Source organism: Perca flavescens, chromosome 19 (assembly GCF_004354835.1).
Source record: "Perca flavescens isolate YP-PL-M2 chromosome 19, PFLA_1.0, whole genome shotgun sequence".
NCBI classification, from domain to species: domain Eukaryota; kingdom Metazoa; phylum Chordata; class Actinopteri; order Perciformes; family Percidae; genus Perca; species Perca flavescens.
Window position 1 is genome coordinate 2143345 of NC_041349.1, and position 14790 is coordinate 2158134.

At 37.7% G+C, this 14790-nt stretch overlaps 2 protein-coding genes across 2 annotated transcripts in view; both read right to left on the minus strand.

Moving 5' to 3' along the window:
- The window catches only part of LOC114574064 (zinc finger protein 239-like), a 36905-nt gene extending 24455 nt beyond the window's left edge, over positions 1 to 12450 (minus strand). Inside the window, exon 1 of the mRNA XM_028606366.1 lies at positions 12400 to 12450. Within this exon, the coding sequence (XP_028462167.1) occupies positions 12400 to 12417 (18 nt within the window). The 5' untranslated portion in view covers positions 12418 to 12450. The remainder of the gene's footprint in view (positions 1 to 12399) is intronic.
- LOC114574085 (zinc finger protein 239-like) lies at positions 2532 to 12488 on the minus strand. The gene is made up of 2 exons (XM_028606399.1): positions 12400 to 12488; positions 2532 to 3630 (listed from the first exon to the last, which is right to left on the minus strand). The coding sequence occupies exons 1-2, from the start codon at positions 12415 to 12417 to the stop codon at positions 2764 to 2766; spliced, it is 885 nt and encodes a 294-aa protein (XP_028462200.1). The 5' UTR covers positions 12418 to 12488; the 3' UTR covers positions 2532 to 2763.
- Positions 12489 to 14790: the final 2302 nt, after the last annotated feature.

Here is a 14790-nt window from a genome sequence, read left to right on the forward strand (position 1 = left end):
ACACCTGAGACCTAACTGATCCATTATTAGTCACAGGTGAAGCTCATATGACGAGGCAACAACACTTATGTCTTTGCAAAAATTGACTCAATGGGCTTTACCAAGCTGTGAATATTAGAATACTTTTTGACAGTTTAATTTTGACCTGAAACATTATTACTAAAGCTGTTGGGATTAAAATGAGCCATTTCTTGTAAAAACATCTTGATTAGAAATATATTTCAACGGCACTTCAGGTCAATTTGTACACAAGCGACAATACTTTTGTCAGGGACTGTAGGCTAAGCATTCTGTAGCAAATAACAATAAACCCACTATTAATTACTTTAGCGTAATGCAGTGTAACTACTTCAGCATGTAAATAATGGTCCTAAAATACAAACGTTCTCCGACATGCACTGTAAGAATGCAGCCCTATTTCTGATACCGTGGGGGGCAGAAATGTTGCCGTGGGGGGCCGCCACGGTCAAATCAACATAGAGGAAACACTGCGTATCCGTTATGTTGCCAGACGAAATCAGTCCTCTGTGGGTCTCGAGCTGAGTCGGCGCCAAGAGGAGATGAGGTCCTGGGGGAATGAGCCGTTTCAGTCCGTCTTCGATTCTAATAAACAACTTGGCAGGGAAGCGAAGCGTAGGTCTGAGGCTCAGGTTATAGAGCTGTTTCAGAACATCTCGGTACGCGGATCGTTGCTCGACCACCTCGGGCGGGTAGTCCTCAAAGATGTGGATTGGAACGCCCTTGTATGTCAGTTTGCCACAAAGCCTTCGAGCCTCGTGTACAACCAACTCCTGAGTCTGGAATCTGTGGAACTGCAACACGACAACTCAAGGTTTTTCATAGGGGCTAGACCTCGGGGCTGGCGTTCGGTTAGGTCTTTCCGGTTTCGGAGAGGAGTCCAGTATTTGTTCACCAAGGACCTCTGCTAGGAGCTGAGGAGGAAAAAACATTGGTTGTGCACCGTAGGTTTTATCATTCACCTCAGACACCACAGCTAGCTTAGCTTCCACATTTTCCATGTCCTGGCTCGTGGTGTTGGCAAGTGACTCCAGTGATAAAGACGCTGTTGGTGATCCAATATAGTAGTCTGGACACTATCTAATCTTGCCTCAAGTTTGGAAAAAATGCCGCATTGAATTCGGCTTGGAAGAAAGACTTGAACTCAGTCAAAAGTGAAGCCCTGTGTTCTGCTAGCATAGCCATTAGCATGGCAACAGTCAATGACGAGTCACCCTTCTTTGGAACGTCTTTTTTCGACTTGCTGGACATCCTCTCGTCGTGGGGGGTGCTGTCAAATATAGTTGAATATAAATGGTTGGTTGTAGAGCTTTGGCTGGACTGTAAAGAAGGTTAGAGATGAAAAGGATGGAGCGAGGTGCGAACGCAGCCGCTTCACCACGCCACCTCACCGGAAGTCCCCTGAAGTAACTACTTTAACAAAGTTTACAACGCCATTAGGTATGTTTTGTTCAGTTTAATTGAAAATCAAAGTAAGATGAGCAATTTCAAGTTCTTGTTTTTACAGTGAACAAAACTCAAAGATTTAGAGACAGAAAATACAAAGAGTTAATATAAAATATAGATTATTAAATGAAAAGGTCCACAAAGTAAGAAAAGATAATGTTAAACTACGAATAATACAAAAGAATATGTATAAGGCAGACAAATAATGATAATAATGGGAACACATTTTTAACAGATCATTCTCAACACAAGGCTCACATTCTTTCATTTGGAGCTTTTGACCAAATTCCACAGCCTTCTTCAGCTCTTAAACTTCCCCCTGAATCCAACCAGCTGTTTTAATGTGACTGAAGTGTCAGACTGAAATCTGATCCACTGAAGAAGCCTGTGGGATACAGTTCAAAGCAGAGAGTTAAAACTATTTACATGAATGACAGGACTACCCCTTCAAAGGGAGGGAGTGTAATATGTAGTCGTAGCCAGGATAACATCCATGGATTCAGAAGATCAAGTTACTGCTGGTCAGCCTTCAATGTGGAGAGAAGATCAGAATATAACAACACAGCTATCAGGGCATGAGGAGGAGGCAGGAGGAAACAGCTTGGCTCGGAATAGGCCTGTCACGATAACAGATTTTGCTGGACGATAAATTGTCCCAGAAATTATTGCGATAAACGATAATATTGTTGTTCTGAAACCATTTTCATCTAATATAATGATAATGGCACAATAATGCAGGTACACCTTTTCAAAGATCAATAAACTTTTATTTCTAAAGGAGTATTTAACAGTGGAACTGGAAGACATTTTAAATCTCCACAATATTTCTTTGATCTCCTTTAGTATGTCGTCTTTCACGCTGTTTGTGACACGTATGTTCTCCCAGGCAATTCGTACTGGCTGTCAAATGTTGCAGCATTCCTCGAGTGTTTGTGCGATAGACTACAGACTCTGTGCTATATTTAACAATTATTTATGAAACACTAAATATGAAATTTAAATAATATATAATTTATAAATTATATTTATCTATATGTTGCCACATGGCGAGTAAATGTTCAAATAGTTATTCATTTTGGCGAAGGTGCAGCTATTTTCTTCTGACACACACACACAAACACACACACGAGACCAGCCACCACATTACTTCTGTTTACTGATAGCTATCGTTTACCTCAGGCTAATTCATTTGCCTCTGACACACTGACAGTGGCCGGAAAAATTATCGAGCTAATTCTTTTTTAGCGTGAGATTAATTGATTTAATGACTATCGCGACAGGCCTAGCTCTGAAACATGTTCACAACGATGCAGTGTGAATGCGCTGGTGAGTTTTAAGGTTACAACCCCGAGAAAAACTTTTACCGCATTGATCACACCCGTACGGCTTCTCTCCAGTGTGAATGCGCTGGTGAGATTTAAGGCCACCACTTTGAGAAAAAGTTTTCCCACATTGTTCACAGCCGTACGGCTTCTCTCCAGTGTGAATGCGCTGATGTTTTTTAAGGGCACTACTTCCAGGAAAGGTTTTCCCACATTGTTCACACCAGTATGGCTTCTCTCCAGTGTGAATGCGCCGGTGAGATTTAAGGCTACCACTTTGAGAAAAAGTTTTCCCACATTGATTACAGCCGTACGGCTTCTCTCCAGTGTGAATGCGCTGATGTTTTTTAAGGGCACTACTTCCAGGAAAGGTTTTCCCACATTGTTCACACCAGTACGGCTTCTCTCCAGTGTGAATGCGCTGGTGAGATTTAAGGTTGTCACCACGAGAAAAAGTTTCACTACATTGATCACAGCTGTAGGGCTTCTCGCCAGTGTGAATGCGCTGGTGAGATTTAAGGTTACTACGTTGAGAAAACGTTTCACCACATTGTTCACACCCGTATGGCTTTTCTCCAGTGTGTATGTGCTGGTGAGATTTAAGGTGACCACTATGAGAAAAGGTTTGCCCACAATGATCACAGCTGTACGGCTTCTCTCCAGTGTGAATACGTTGATGTGTTTTAAAGTGTCCCTGTCGTGTGAAAGCTGTCCCACATAGATCACATCGGTAAGGTTTGTCTCCAGTGTGAAATCTCTGATGAATCTTTAAAGAGGCTGATGTTGTGAAGGATTTGTCACAGTGCTGACAGTGGTGACGTTTGACTCCTCTTCCTCTCGGTTTCTATCAACAGACAGAAAAACAGAGAGTGAGTTAGTAAGGTGCCATGCTGTAGCGATCTATCTTAAACATGAAACAATATTTAGAGAACATAGTTTGACTGATGCATTACTTTTCATAAGTATCTGCCGACATCCCCATTATGGAGTCGCATTATGTGGAATGTAAGATCCAGTGTTGGTTAATTTGTGATAAATAAACTACTTTTGATTAATATACAGTATGTGTGGCCTCCCTCACTGTTGCCAACCTTTAGCCAGGTGGTAACAAATGGGTGATCATCCAGAATTGTTAGAAACTTGCACTGGTATCTGTAGGGGTTATCAGGTTGTCTTTATGTTGCTGGACTAGCTCTACTCCAGCAGAGTGTTTATATTTCTTTTCCTGGACTGTTATGTCAGTTGGAACCATTGTCCCTGATAGGCATTAGCAATGAGGGGCACCATTGACCTTTTGTTTTACGTTGTTGTTTTTCCTAAATCCAACTTGTATCGCCAGCAGTGTTGGGCAGTAACGATACTAGTTTAACTACTTCTCAATAGCGTCACGGTTTTCTGAATTAAACAGCTTTTCACCAATCAGTACACCATTGTTTACTGAATGTGTGGCCTCAGGAGTGGCCCTAGATCAAACACTTCAAATTTGGTACAGATTGCATGGGCAGTTCTTATAGAGATATATACTTTTTGTATGTGGGATGAAAAAGGAGGATTCTCATTGATAGTATTTAATTTGGATGAGATACACTAAGGTTTGTTTGGTTCTCTATCTACAATTTGTTTTTGTAGATATTAGGTCAACACTTGAAAACCACCGTTACTCTCTGCTCTACCACGGCGCTTCTCAGTTGCTGCGTGCAAATCCCTCCGCCCAAGTAGCAGTTTTTTGCCTTCTGAGAATATAGTTCCCAGTTTAGATAAGGTTAGAAGGGGGCTGTGTCTCATGTGACCTTGTTATTTGTACACGCTGTGACTATACAAATCACAACATGGAAATAGGAAAATGTTGGCGTTATTTTGGCACTTATTTGCAGCAGTACTGCTCTACTAAGGCACAAAACCTTAACTCACCAGAGTGTGAAACTGAGAAGAAATACTTTAAAAAGTTATCTTAATGTCCTGACAATTAAGTTATTAGGTATAATATTGTAATTTTCACATTTTGTAATGCATACCTGTATTAATCTATTAACAAAAAAAGTTTAACTCAAATTTGACCTTTGACCCTTTTTCGGAAGTTACTGTATTCTGCCTTAGCATTGACCACAAAATCGGTCATACCAAGGCTAAAGACCTTAACTTTTATTTTATAGCACAATGTTATGATAATCATGATACATTTTACTTCAAATGTAATACTAACCCTATTGGACTCACTATGATAAAAATGGCTCAACATTTATCAACATCATATGAAAATATATCAATATGTTTTTTGTATTTCATACTCATACGAGTACCACACAGGGAGTCGCATGATCGATTCCCCACACTCTCTGACAGAAGTCAGAATTAAGCACTGAGAGTTAGAGATGGGCGATAGAGACGATATGCAATAGAAACGATAGAGATTTTAATTATATTGCACTATCGCTATAATTCATGTTGATGAATCTACCCGCGAAGTTTAGAGCCACAAGCTGCAACGCGTCATCGTCATCTTCAGTAAACATGACTAAAAGTGAAACAAGGAGCTGGTGAAAAAGACCGGTGCAACATCCGTTATTTGGACTTGGTTTGGATTTAAGCCGCTACAACGGACCTGTGGTCGAGCCGTACCACGGAGCCTTTCATCGGCCTGACCATTCACTATATATATATATATATATATATATATATCTATATATATATCTATATATCTATATCTATCATGGAGCAATCAGTTACCAACACGTTTATAGTGGACACTATACAACAACTGAAAGCTGAAATGTTATCACACGCAAAAATGGACAATATTCAGTCAAGTTTAATGTTGATTCATGGCTCTCTGATAAAAACTAGGCGACCATGTAGCGGAGCTTGAACATAGGATCAGCTCCAATGAGGACAACTTATCAGACATACAAAAACGCTTGAATTCACTTGAAGTGAAAACGTAAATTTGCGGGATAAACTGGATGATGCTCAAAACCAAAGCAGGGCCTACAATCTTTGCTTCATTCATGTGCCTGAAAAAGCGGAGGGTAAAAACATCCATGGATTCATCGGCGGCCTAATCCAGCAGCTTCTGGGTGAGGAGAGTTTTCTAGTACTTCCAGCTCTAGAGCGGGTTCACCGCTCCCCTATGCAACAGTAACAGAACCAGAAGAATTTTGCTCCGAGGCCTATCCTGGTGAAACTCCTCAGTCTTCAGGATAGGTTTAAAATCCTACAACTTGCCCGTGAAAAAGAAGAACTTAAGTACAATGACAAACGTGTTCATATCTTCCCGAATTTCAGTACCAGTCTTCTCCAAAAGCGTTGGGAGTTTGATGATATCAAAAAGAAACTCTGAACTGGACATTAAAGGTAAAGGTTTGTAAATATTTGTGTTATATATATATATGAAACATGGCTGAATAGTATATCTGATGCAGATGTTAAACTTGATGGTTATACTCTGTATAGAGCAGACAGGTGTACTCGTGGTGGGGGAGTAGCCACCTATATCTCTTCTCATTTATCTTCCGAACTCATTATGCCAAAGGAGATGGCTGTACATTTTGAATGCTTATTTGTTAATATTGCTTTTCATGAAAACAAGCAGATAATTATAGGTAACATCTATAGACCTCCTAATTCCCCTGTTGAATTGACAAATTGTATTCTTGCTACTATTAAGTCTTTAGACTATGCAAATTAATTGATTTTACTGGGTGATTTCAATCATAATTTGCTTGATCGCTCATCTTTCCATGAGAAAAACTTATTTAATGGTCTAAACCTTACTCAACTCGTTACTGATCCGACCAGGGTGACTAATAAGTCTAAGTCTCTTCTGGACTGGATCTTGGTTACCCATGCAAATAGAATATCTCAATCTGGAGTATTATCTGATTGTTTTAGTGATCACTCAATTGTTTTTTGTGTTTGGAAAATAAGACTACCCCATCTGCCATTTAAAGTAATTACGATAAGACAGTGTAAAAAACTAAACCCAGATGCTTTCATTCAAGATTTAATAAGCATTAACTGTTCTAGATTTCAAATGTTCCCTTATGTTGAAGATGTCGGGAACTTTTTTCTGTCAGAGGTTCTTAAAGTCATAGATAGGCATGCACCTTGGACATCTGTTAAGGTCAAGGGGAGTCATTTACCTTGGATTAACAGTGATTTAATACATTTATTTAAACAACGAGATAAAGCCTGGGGCAGATACCACATGACAAAGGACGCTGCTGATTGGTCTGAATATAAGACCTGAATATATTGTACAACCAAAACAAGGAATGCAAAATCAAATTATTATGAATATTCTTCATCAGATGACATCAAAAACCCTTAGCAATTCTGGAAGAAACTTAACTCTTTAACAAAACCAATAAAAGTCTTTCTGCCAAACTTAGAATGAACATTATTACTGACCCTATGCCAATGGCCAATGCTCTCAATCATCATGTTTCCCCTGTTGTTCTCTGAGCTCTCCTATTCTAGCATAACAAATACTGTGAACAATGGCTCATTCTCATTTTCATTTATTCATCCCTCTGATGTCCAACAGGCAATCTCAGAAAAAAATAATCTTCTAATGGTGCTGGTCCGGACATTAAGTTTATTAAGCTTTCTTCCCACGTCCAAGCATTTCCACTATGTGACTTATTTAATTTATCACTATCCACTCGCATAATTCCATTAATGTTGAAATTCGAAAAAGTAACACCACTACACAAAGGTGGTGACTCACTTGATGTCAACAATTATAGGCCAATCTCCATAATTAGTAATGTAGCTAAGATATTCGAAAAGCTTATTTTTAGGCAATTGTCTAAATATATTGACTTCTCCCTCTTGAGTCGAAATCAGTCTGCATTTAGACCTAATCATTCTACAACAGCCCTTACATTATTTACCAATGATATTTTTTCTGCACAAGATAACAGGTCTACTGGTGCAATTTTTATTGACCTCACTAAGACGTTTGACATGGTCAATCATTATATTCTTCTTGATAAACTATATGCTATTGGTCTTTCCAAATCAGCTGTTCTCTGGTTTAATGCATATCTTCATTACAGACGTCAAAGCGTGTCTCTTAATGCTGCTCTCTCCCAGCCTAGAATAATTGAAACAGGTGTCCCTCAGGGTTCTTCCCTAGGGCCCCTTTTATTTTAGATTTTTATAAATAATCTACCACAAATATCTTTAGACTGTCAGATCCATCTATATGCAGATGACACAGTTATGCATACATCTAAACATCTGCAATCTGCTTCTATTGAATAAAAAGAAGTGCTATAGCATGTTTTTTGCAACGAGATCTGCACTCCATAAGCAAAATAACTCTCTTGAGGTTAAATTCCTGGATGGTACACCTCTAGAGAGTGTTGAGGAGTTTAAATATCTTGGCCTTAGGCTCCATCCCAACTTACCTTCAGACATGCCTTTGTATCACATCAGTCATATTGACTCCATTGTGGAAAAAAATAAACTGTAGCTTAAGAATGTTATACTGCTCAATTAATTGTTTTACAAAACAGATTAGATTAAAAATTATTACTCAACTATTATTGCCTATAGTTGATTATGTGGATGTTGTTCATCAGAACACAGCCAAAATCAATCTTAAACCTTTGAATATGATTTATAATAGTCTCTGCAGATTTGTCATTTGAATTTTCTTTCACAAAATGCTAGACGTCAGTTTCACTGGTTGCAGTTTGTTCATAAATGCATTTTTTTGAAACTACCCGTCCTATCTGAGACACTTGATTTTATATCAATCATCCTATAGTTTAAGAGATACTGACCACCTTTTTTTTTTTCTCTGTACCACATATATCCAAAGAAATTGGGAGGACAGCCTTTCAATTTAAAGCCCCTTGAATTGGAATGGCTTAACTAGTTCTTTTAGATCTATCTCCTCTTTTCACCAGTTTAAGATGGCTCTTCTTAATTATTTGCATATAATCTGCAACTGTTTTCCTCATGCTTGGTATTTTTATTTATTCATCCATTTATTTTTATTATTTTCCTTAAATTCTTAAGGAATTCTTCTTTTTTCAACTGTATATGAATGACCTTCACTGTTTATTGTCTGTATGTCTGATGTATGTTTTTCTTGAGGTCTCCTCAAGTTGTTTTGTTAACTGTTTTGTCTAATTGTGTATGTATTGTATATGTTTGCCTTTAAGGACCCCCTTGAAAATGAGATGCTACATCTCAAGGGGTTATACCTAATAAAGAATTTCCTATAAGATAACAGTGGTTAATGAAGCATACTGTCAGTCTAATATGAGCTATCAATCATCATCTGCATATTGCACATCAAGCCTTCTGACAATAATATAGATATAATAATAAAGATATCAGAACAGTATGTCAGCATCTATTTCACATACCGAGAATGCTACCAAAGGCATGGAACATCGAAGATTGATGCGGATAGTATGGACAGATGATAACATATGAGGCTGTCCTGCTCACATTCAACTTCCTGACTAAGTCCCATGATGCCAAGGTCCTACAGTTCTTAAAAGAACACACACGCATGTGGAAGAAACTACTGCCAGCAATGGGAGAAGAAAAACATTTAAGTGAACTAATGTCCTGATAGGGACAGAAGAAAATGAAATAGAAACAGGTAGTTTTTTTTGCACCACTGATTCATGGTTGTTACACAGAAACTAGCAGCCGTGTTTCCAGGTAAGAAGTTACAAAATTAAATATATCATTTGTAAAGTATTACCTTGAAACAAAAGGGAAATATTTGGAACATAAAGGGTGGATGAATTTCAGCATAATAATATGGCTATTACCTATTTTAAATTCCAAGAAGTTTTATCTAATTTGGAAAGTATTACGCTGATAGTAGCCTATACTACTGTGAAAACATATATTACCCCATTATTATCATGTTATTACAATATTAATATAACTAAATTACCATTACCCAGATATAGTATATAGTTGGGATGGGATTTAGTCAGGAAGTTGAATGTGAGCAGGACAGCCTCATATGTTATCATCTGTCCATACTATCTGCATCAATCTTCGACGTTCCATGCCTTTGGTAGCATTCTCAGTATGTGAAATAGATGCTGATATACTGTTCTGATATCTTTGTTAATTATTGTCAAAATGTTTGATGTGCAATATGTATATTTTTTATAATGGACAGCTCATATTAGACTGACAGTATGCTTCAGTAAGCTAGTTTGCCACTGTTATCTTGGGTTGTGCTACATGTAACTATATTTTATTTAGATAAAGAATATAGGTTATACTACGTACACTATATAACAATACATTACGTATTTCCTTTATTTCAGCTTACATGTTAGCTACTGTATATACTACCCCATTACAGTGATGTGTATTTATATTGTTTTTACAATTATCATTGTATAATGTTTGTGACTCATCAATACTGTATGTAAGTAACTGGTCATTGGGTTTCATTTCCCAGTTTCACCCTTTCTAAGTCAAATGCACTGAGTTACAACGATCCCAGTCTCCTGTGCTTGATGGTGGAAGGTGTTTAGCTGCTGGTCAGATTGCACAGGGTTACATGCATGCAGGAAAAGACACATTTCACGGTAATATTAGAATAACAGAGTTGCAGAGATTACCTGGAAACACCTCTGTTATTCTAATATTACCATGTAACAATAAAAATAGGCAGTTTTGCATTTTGCGGCACGGATTCATGGTTGTTACACAGAAACTACCAGAAGCATTTCCAGGTAATCTCTACACTTCTGCCTGTTTCTATTGTATTACATGGTAATATTAGAATAACAGAGATTACCTGGATATGCTTCTGGTAGTTTCTGTGTAACAACCATGAATCAGTGCTATTATAAGCAAGCCTAAACAAGCCTAAATGCACTATCAAATCAAAGTATACCATTTCCAACATGGTATTGACATGTTGAGAGTTTTCGTTCATTTAAAAGTCCTCAAACGTGCGTTCGTAACATGGAAATTAATGCACAACATCCAAGACAGCTGATCTCCGGTTGACATTTTGTAAATATCAAAAGGAACTTTATCTGTACCATGGGATGCATTAGGGGGCGCTATGGAGCCCGCTGGCCACGCTCAAGCCCAAACACTACATATCTTTGACATTTTGGACAAGTCTTACATATGTACCAATTTTTGTCAGTTAAGAAAAACAAAACGTTTTTGTGATTCCTTCAAAAATCAACCAGTTCCCTGCACTCTCAGCCCTGGCACTTTAGTGCTCGTATCCTAATAATGCATCAATTAAGATGTTTCAATCATCATCATGATGATGTCTGATTTATTAATGATGTTAAACTGAATTGTAGGTTTGTAATCATTAACTAAACATTATTCCTTTCCATTATTAAACATTATTCCTTCATGTTTGTGGCCCTTCAAATAAAGTGCTGACCTGCTCCATCTGGAACATTAATACATAGAATATGATTAATGGTGGCATATGCAACAATCATCTTTGGGACCATGCAAATGAAGTCAGCCCTTCTGTCCATTCATCTAATTTTGGAAAGTGTGTGCAGACATTAAGAAGCCTACTTCACTGATCTTGTCCCCAGGCGTTAATGTTTAAGTGCCGTATTTGTTGTGAATAGAAGCTATAAAATGCATCTGCAGTATACTGTAATTTTGTGTAAATTCAGTGACCCTTAGTATCATTTTGCCAACCCACTCCTTTAATTCTTAATACATGCTCTACCACTGAGCGGCTGTGGCTCAGTGGTCGACTGCCAATCGGAAGGTTGGAGGTTCGATGAACTGAACCCCGAGTTTTAAATGCGTGTGTGAATGTCTGTGATGAGCAGGAGGCAGCCTCGGCCACAGCGTATGGTGAATGGTTCCTGTACTATGTAAAAGCGCTTTGAGTAGTCGTTAAGACTAGAAAAGCGCTTTATAAAAACAGTCCATTTACATTTAATTTAATGTCACCATTAGTCATCTCTTATTCATCAATGTTAAAGATGGACCCAGTCAGCACTTTATTTTAAGAGGTACAAACATGAAGATGTAATGTTTAGGTTATCATGATTACACAACTAGAATTCATCACAATATACGAACACTGGTGTGACTGATCAGTATTTTGAAGAAGACATGATCATCATTAATAAATGAGAAATCATGAGGTTTCAAATACCTTAATTGATGCATTCATTAACATATTGTTCCTGCATTAAGTCATGCATGATATACTATTAATCCTTGTACATTACTGATAGTTCATCAAGTACTACATTAATTAATTCATGCTTTTAATGGTCTCTTATTATAAAGTGTTACCAGTCACTGGCCTTAGCAATAAACAAGCTGTTCTTTAAAGTCACCAACTGTCTTTTTGTCAATTTTAATAGATTGACAGTCCTAATTTACATACTTTTTAAATATGCCGAAATGATCCAATATGTAATAATAATAATGCCAATCAATCAATATTAATGCTGCATTGTTGTGTCCTTCCAGTTTATTTTGGGGAAACTATTCTTCTTTTTCTTGCTATCATTTGATTGAACTGTTGAAATACTAAGGTTGATATCTAAAGTAAAGAGGAGATCCATGGAGCATCCAATGACTAAACTAATCCAAACACTTGGAGTCAAAGTGATCTCACCTTTTGTGGAGAACTCATTCTTGTTCTTCAGGGGGAACTAATTCCAGACGGACGTCCTGAAGTCAGAAGGGTCTCGTCCCACAGATGAGCTGTGAAGACAACAACCAGAGACACACCATGAGACAGGAGACACTCCACACTAGAACATCACTATACTCATATACTATCTGCTGATCTACACACAGAGACACACCATGCTACATTAGCCTCCACCGTGTTGGTAGGATGATAAAGATTTATAGATATTAAAGATGAATTGTTGTTGTTCCGCATGCCGCCTGGATCTCCACCAAAGGAACACTGCGGTAAAGTTAGAAAGATATTCACAGATTCAAACTTCCAGGATCAATTCCTCCAACCTGGAGAAAAAACATTGATTCTACGAGCAGCCGGCGGTGAGACGAAAAGAGATGCAACAAAAATATGTATTAATTTAATGATTAAATAAGGCAGTGTCTCCAAACTTACCTCAATTATAACTACTCTCCTGCTAGTTGTACTACAGCACTTAAAAAAATAAGCATATTCATAATAATGGGGAATATGTTTTGCCAAAAACGTTTCATATTTTAATAATTAAAAGAGTGGCATTTCTAAAGTCTAGTCTCCTGCTAGTTGTACTACAGCATAGGGCTGGGCGATATGGACCAAAAGTCATATCCCGATACATTTTGACTGAATATCGATATACAATATATATCCCGATATTTTTTCCGCAAAGTGAGAGCAAATGTTCAGTCAAAGTCAAATATGACATGTCACAAGTAGTTTCATAGAAACCGGCTATTTCAGTGAACAGTTGCAAAATCAAAATGAATAAATAATAAACATGTTTCTTCACCTGGTTCAATGCTCAGCTGTTCAAATAACAATAAAATGTAAACATAAATACTGTATAACAACAGGAGTACCTTTTATGAAATCAAAGCTCCATAAGGTTTGTTTTAGTTTTTTCCAACGTTTTAAATTGTTAAATTTTTCTTCTACACATTTTCAGCGCTTATTTCTACGTCCCATATTTTCTGATATAGGGCTGGGCGATATAGGGAAAATCAGATATCATGATATTCTTGACCAAATACCTCGATATCGATATTGCGGCGATATATTTTAGAGTTGACAGTTGGTGCTCTCGCAAAATATCTTCACACTTAGATTTTAGATAAATAATCATTAATAATAGAACAGCTACAACAGTCTGTTAAGTTCAGAAAAGTACATCACTTCACTGTAATGTAGCCTTTAAAACCAGGAAAAGACACTTATGTCATATCACGATATTACGATATACAAAATCTAAGACGATATCTAGTCTCGTATCACGATATCAATATAATATCGATATATCGCCCAGCCCTACTACAGCACTTACTTTTTAAAAATAGGCATATTCATAATTGTGGGGAATATTTTTAGCAAATAGTTTTTTAATATATGTCATAAATAAGGCCAGTAAAAGGCCAGAGCAGACTTTATCTGCTGAGGAGACTCAGGTCTTTAGGGGTGAAGGGGGCACTCCTGAGGACATTGTTTACTCTGTGGTGGCATCAGCCATTTTCTATGGAGTGGTCTACTGGGGCTGTGGCATCGCTGTGGCAGACAGGAAAAGACTGGACAGGCTGATTAAGAAGGCCAGCTGGAGGTGGTGGGAGACAGGAGGATAGTGGCTAAATGATCCTCCATGATGGACGACTCCCCCCCCCCCATGCAGGAAACTGTGTCAGCACTGAACATCTCCTTCAGGGACAGACTGCTGCACCCACCGCACGTCTTCTTGCTGCCAGACTCTACAATCACCACTGCTCCCAGTAGACCACATGGACAAAAAACACACACACACACACACACACTGAGAAAACATACAATCAAACATGTGACTGTGCAGTTACTGTAAATACATTTTAGTATTTACTATTTAATATTGATTTGGTTTAATTATATTGCCGTGTGTTAACGTGTGTCTTCTATTTTTCCCACTTTTCCTCTTATCCCTTGTTGCTGCAACAGTGTGAATTTCCCCATTGTGGGCTTAATAAAGGATATTGAATCTTGAATTACAGAGAGTCATGTTTACAAAAGTACAACACACGTAGTAGGCCCCCTGCTGGTTGTAGTACAGCACTTACCTTTCAAAAATAACCATAATCATGGCAAATTATTTTTGCCAAAACCATTCAATGTGCGTCATATGTCATTCGTTAATAACCAATATTGTGCAGCTTCAAACTGACATAAAATCTGTCAATTCTCATTGAAGTTTTAAGTTGAATGTTAAAAAAAAAAAAAAAGGTAATTAACAAAAGTTTGTCTATTGTGGCTTTGATGTTTTACCGAAATAAAGCTGCTCATGTTATTTTTCCTGTTGTTGCAGACATAGGCTTAAAGATTGCA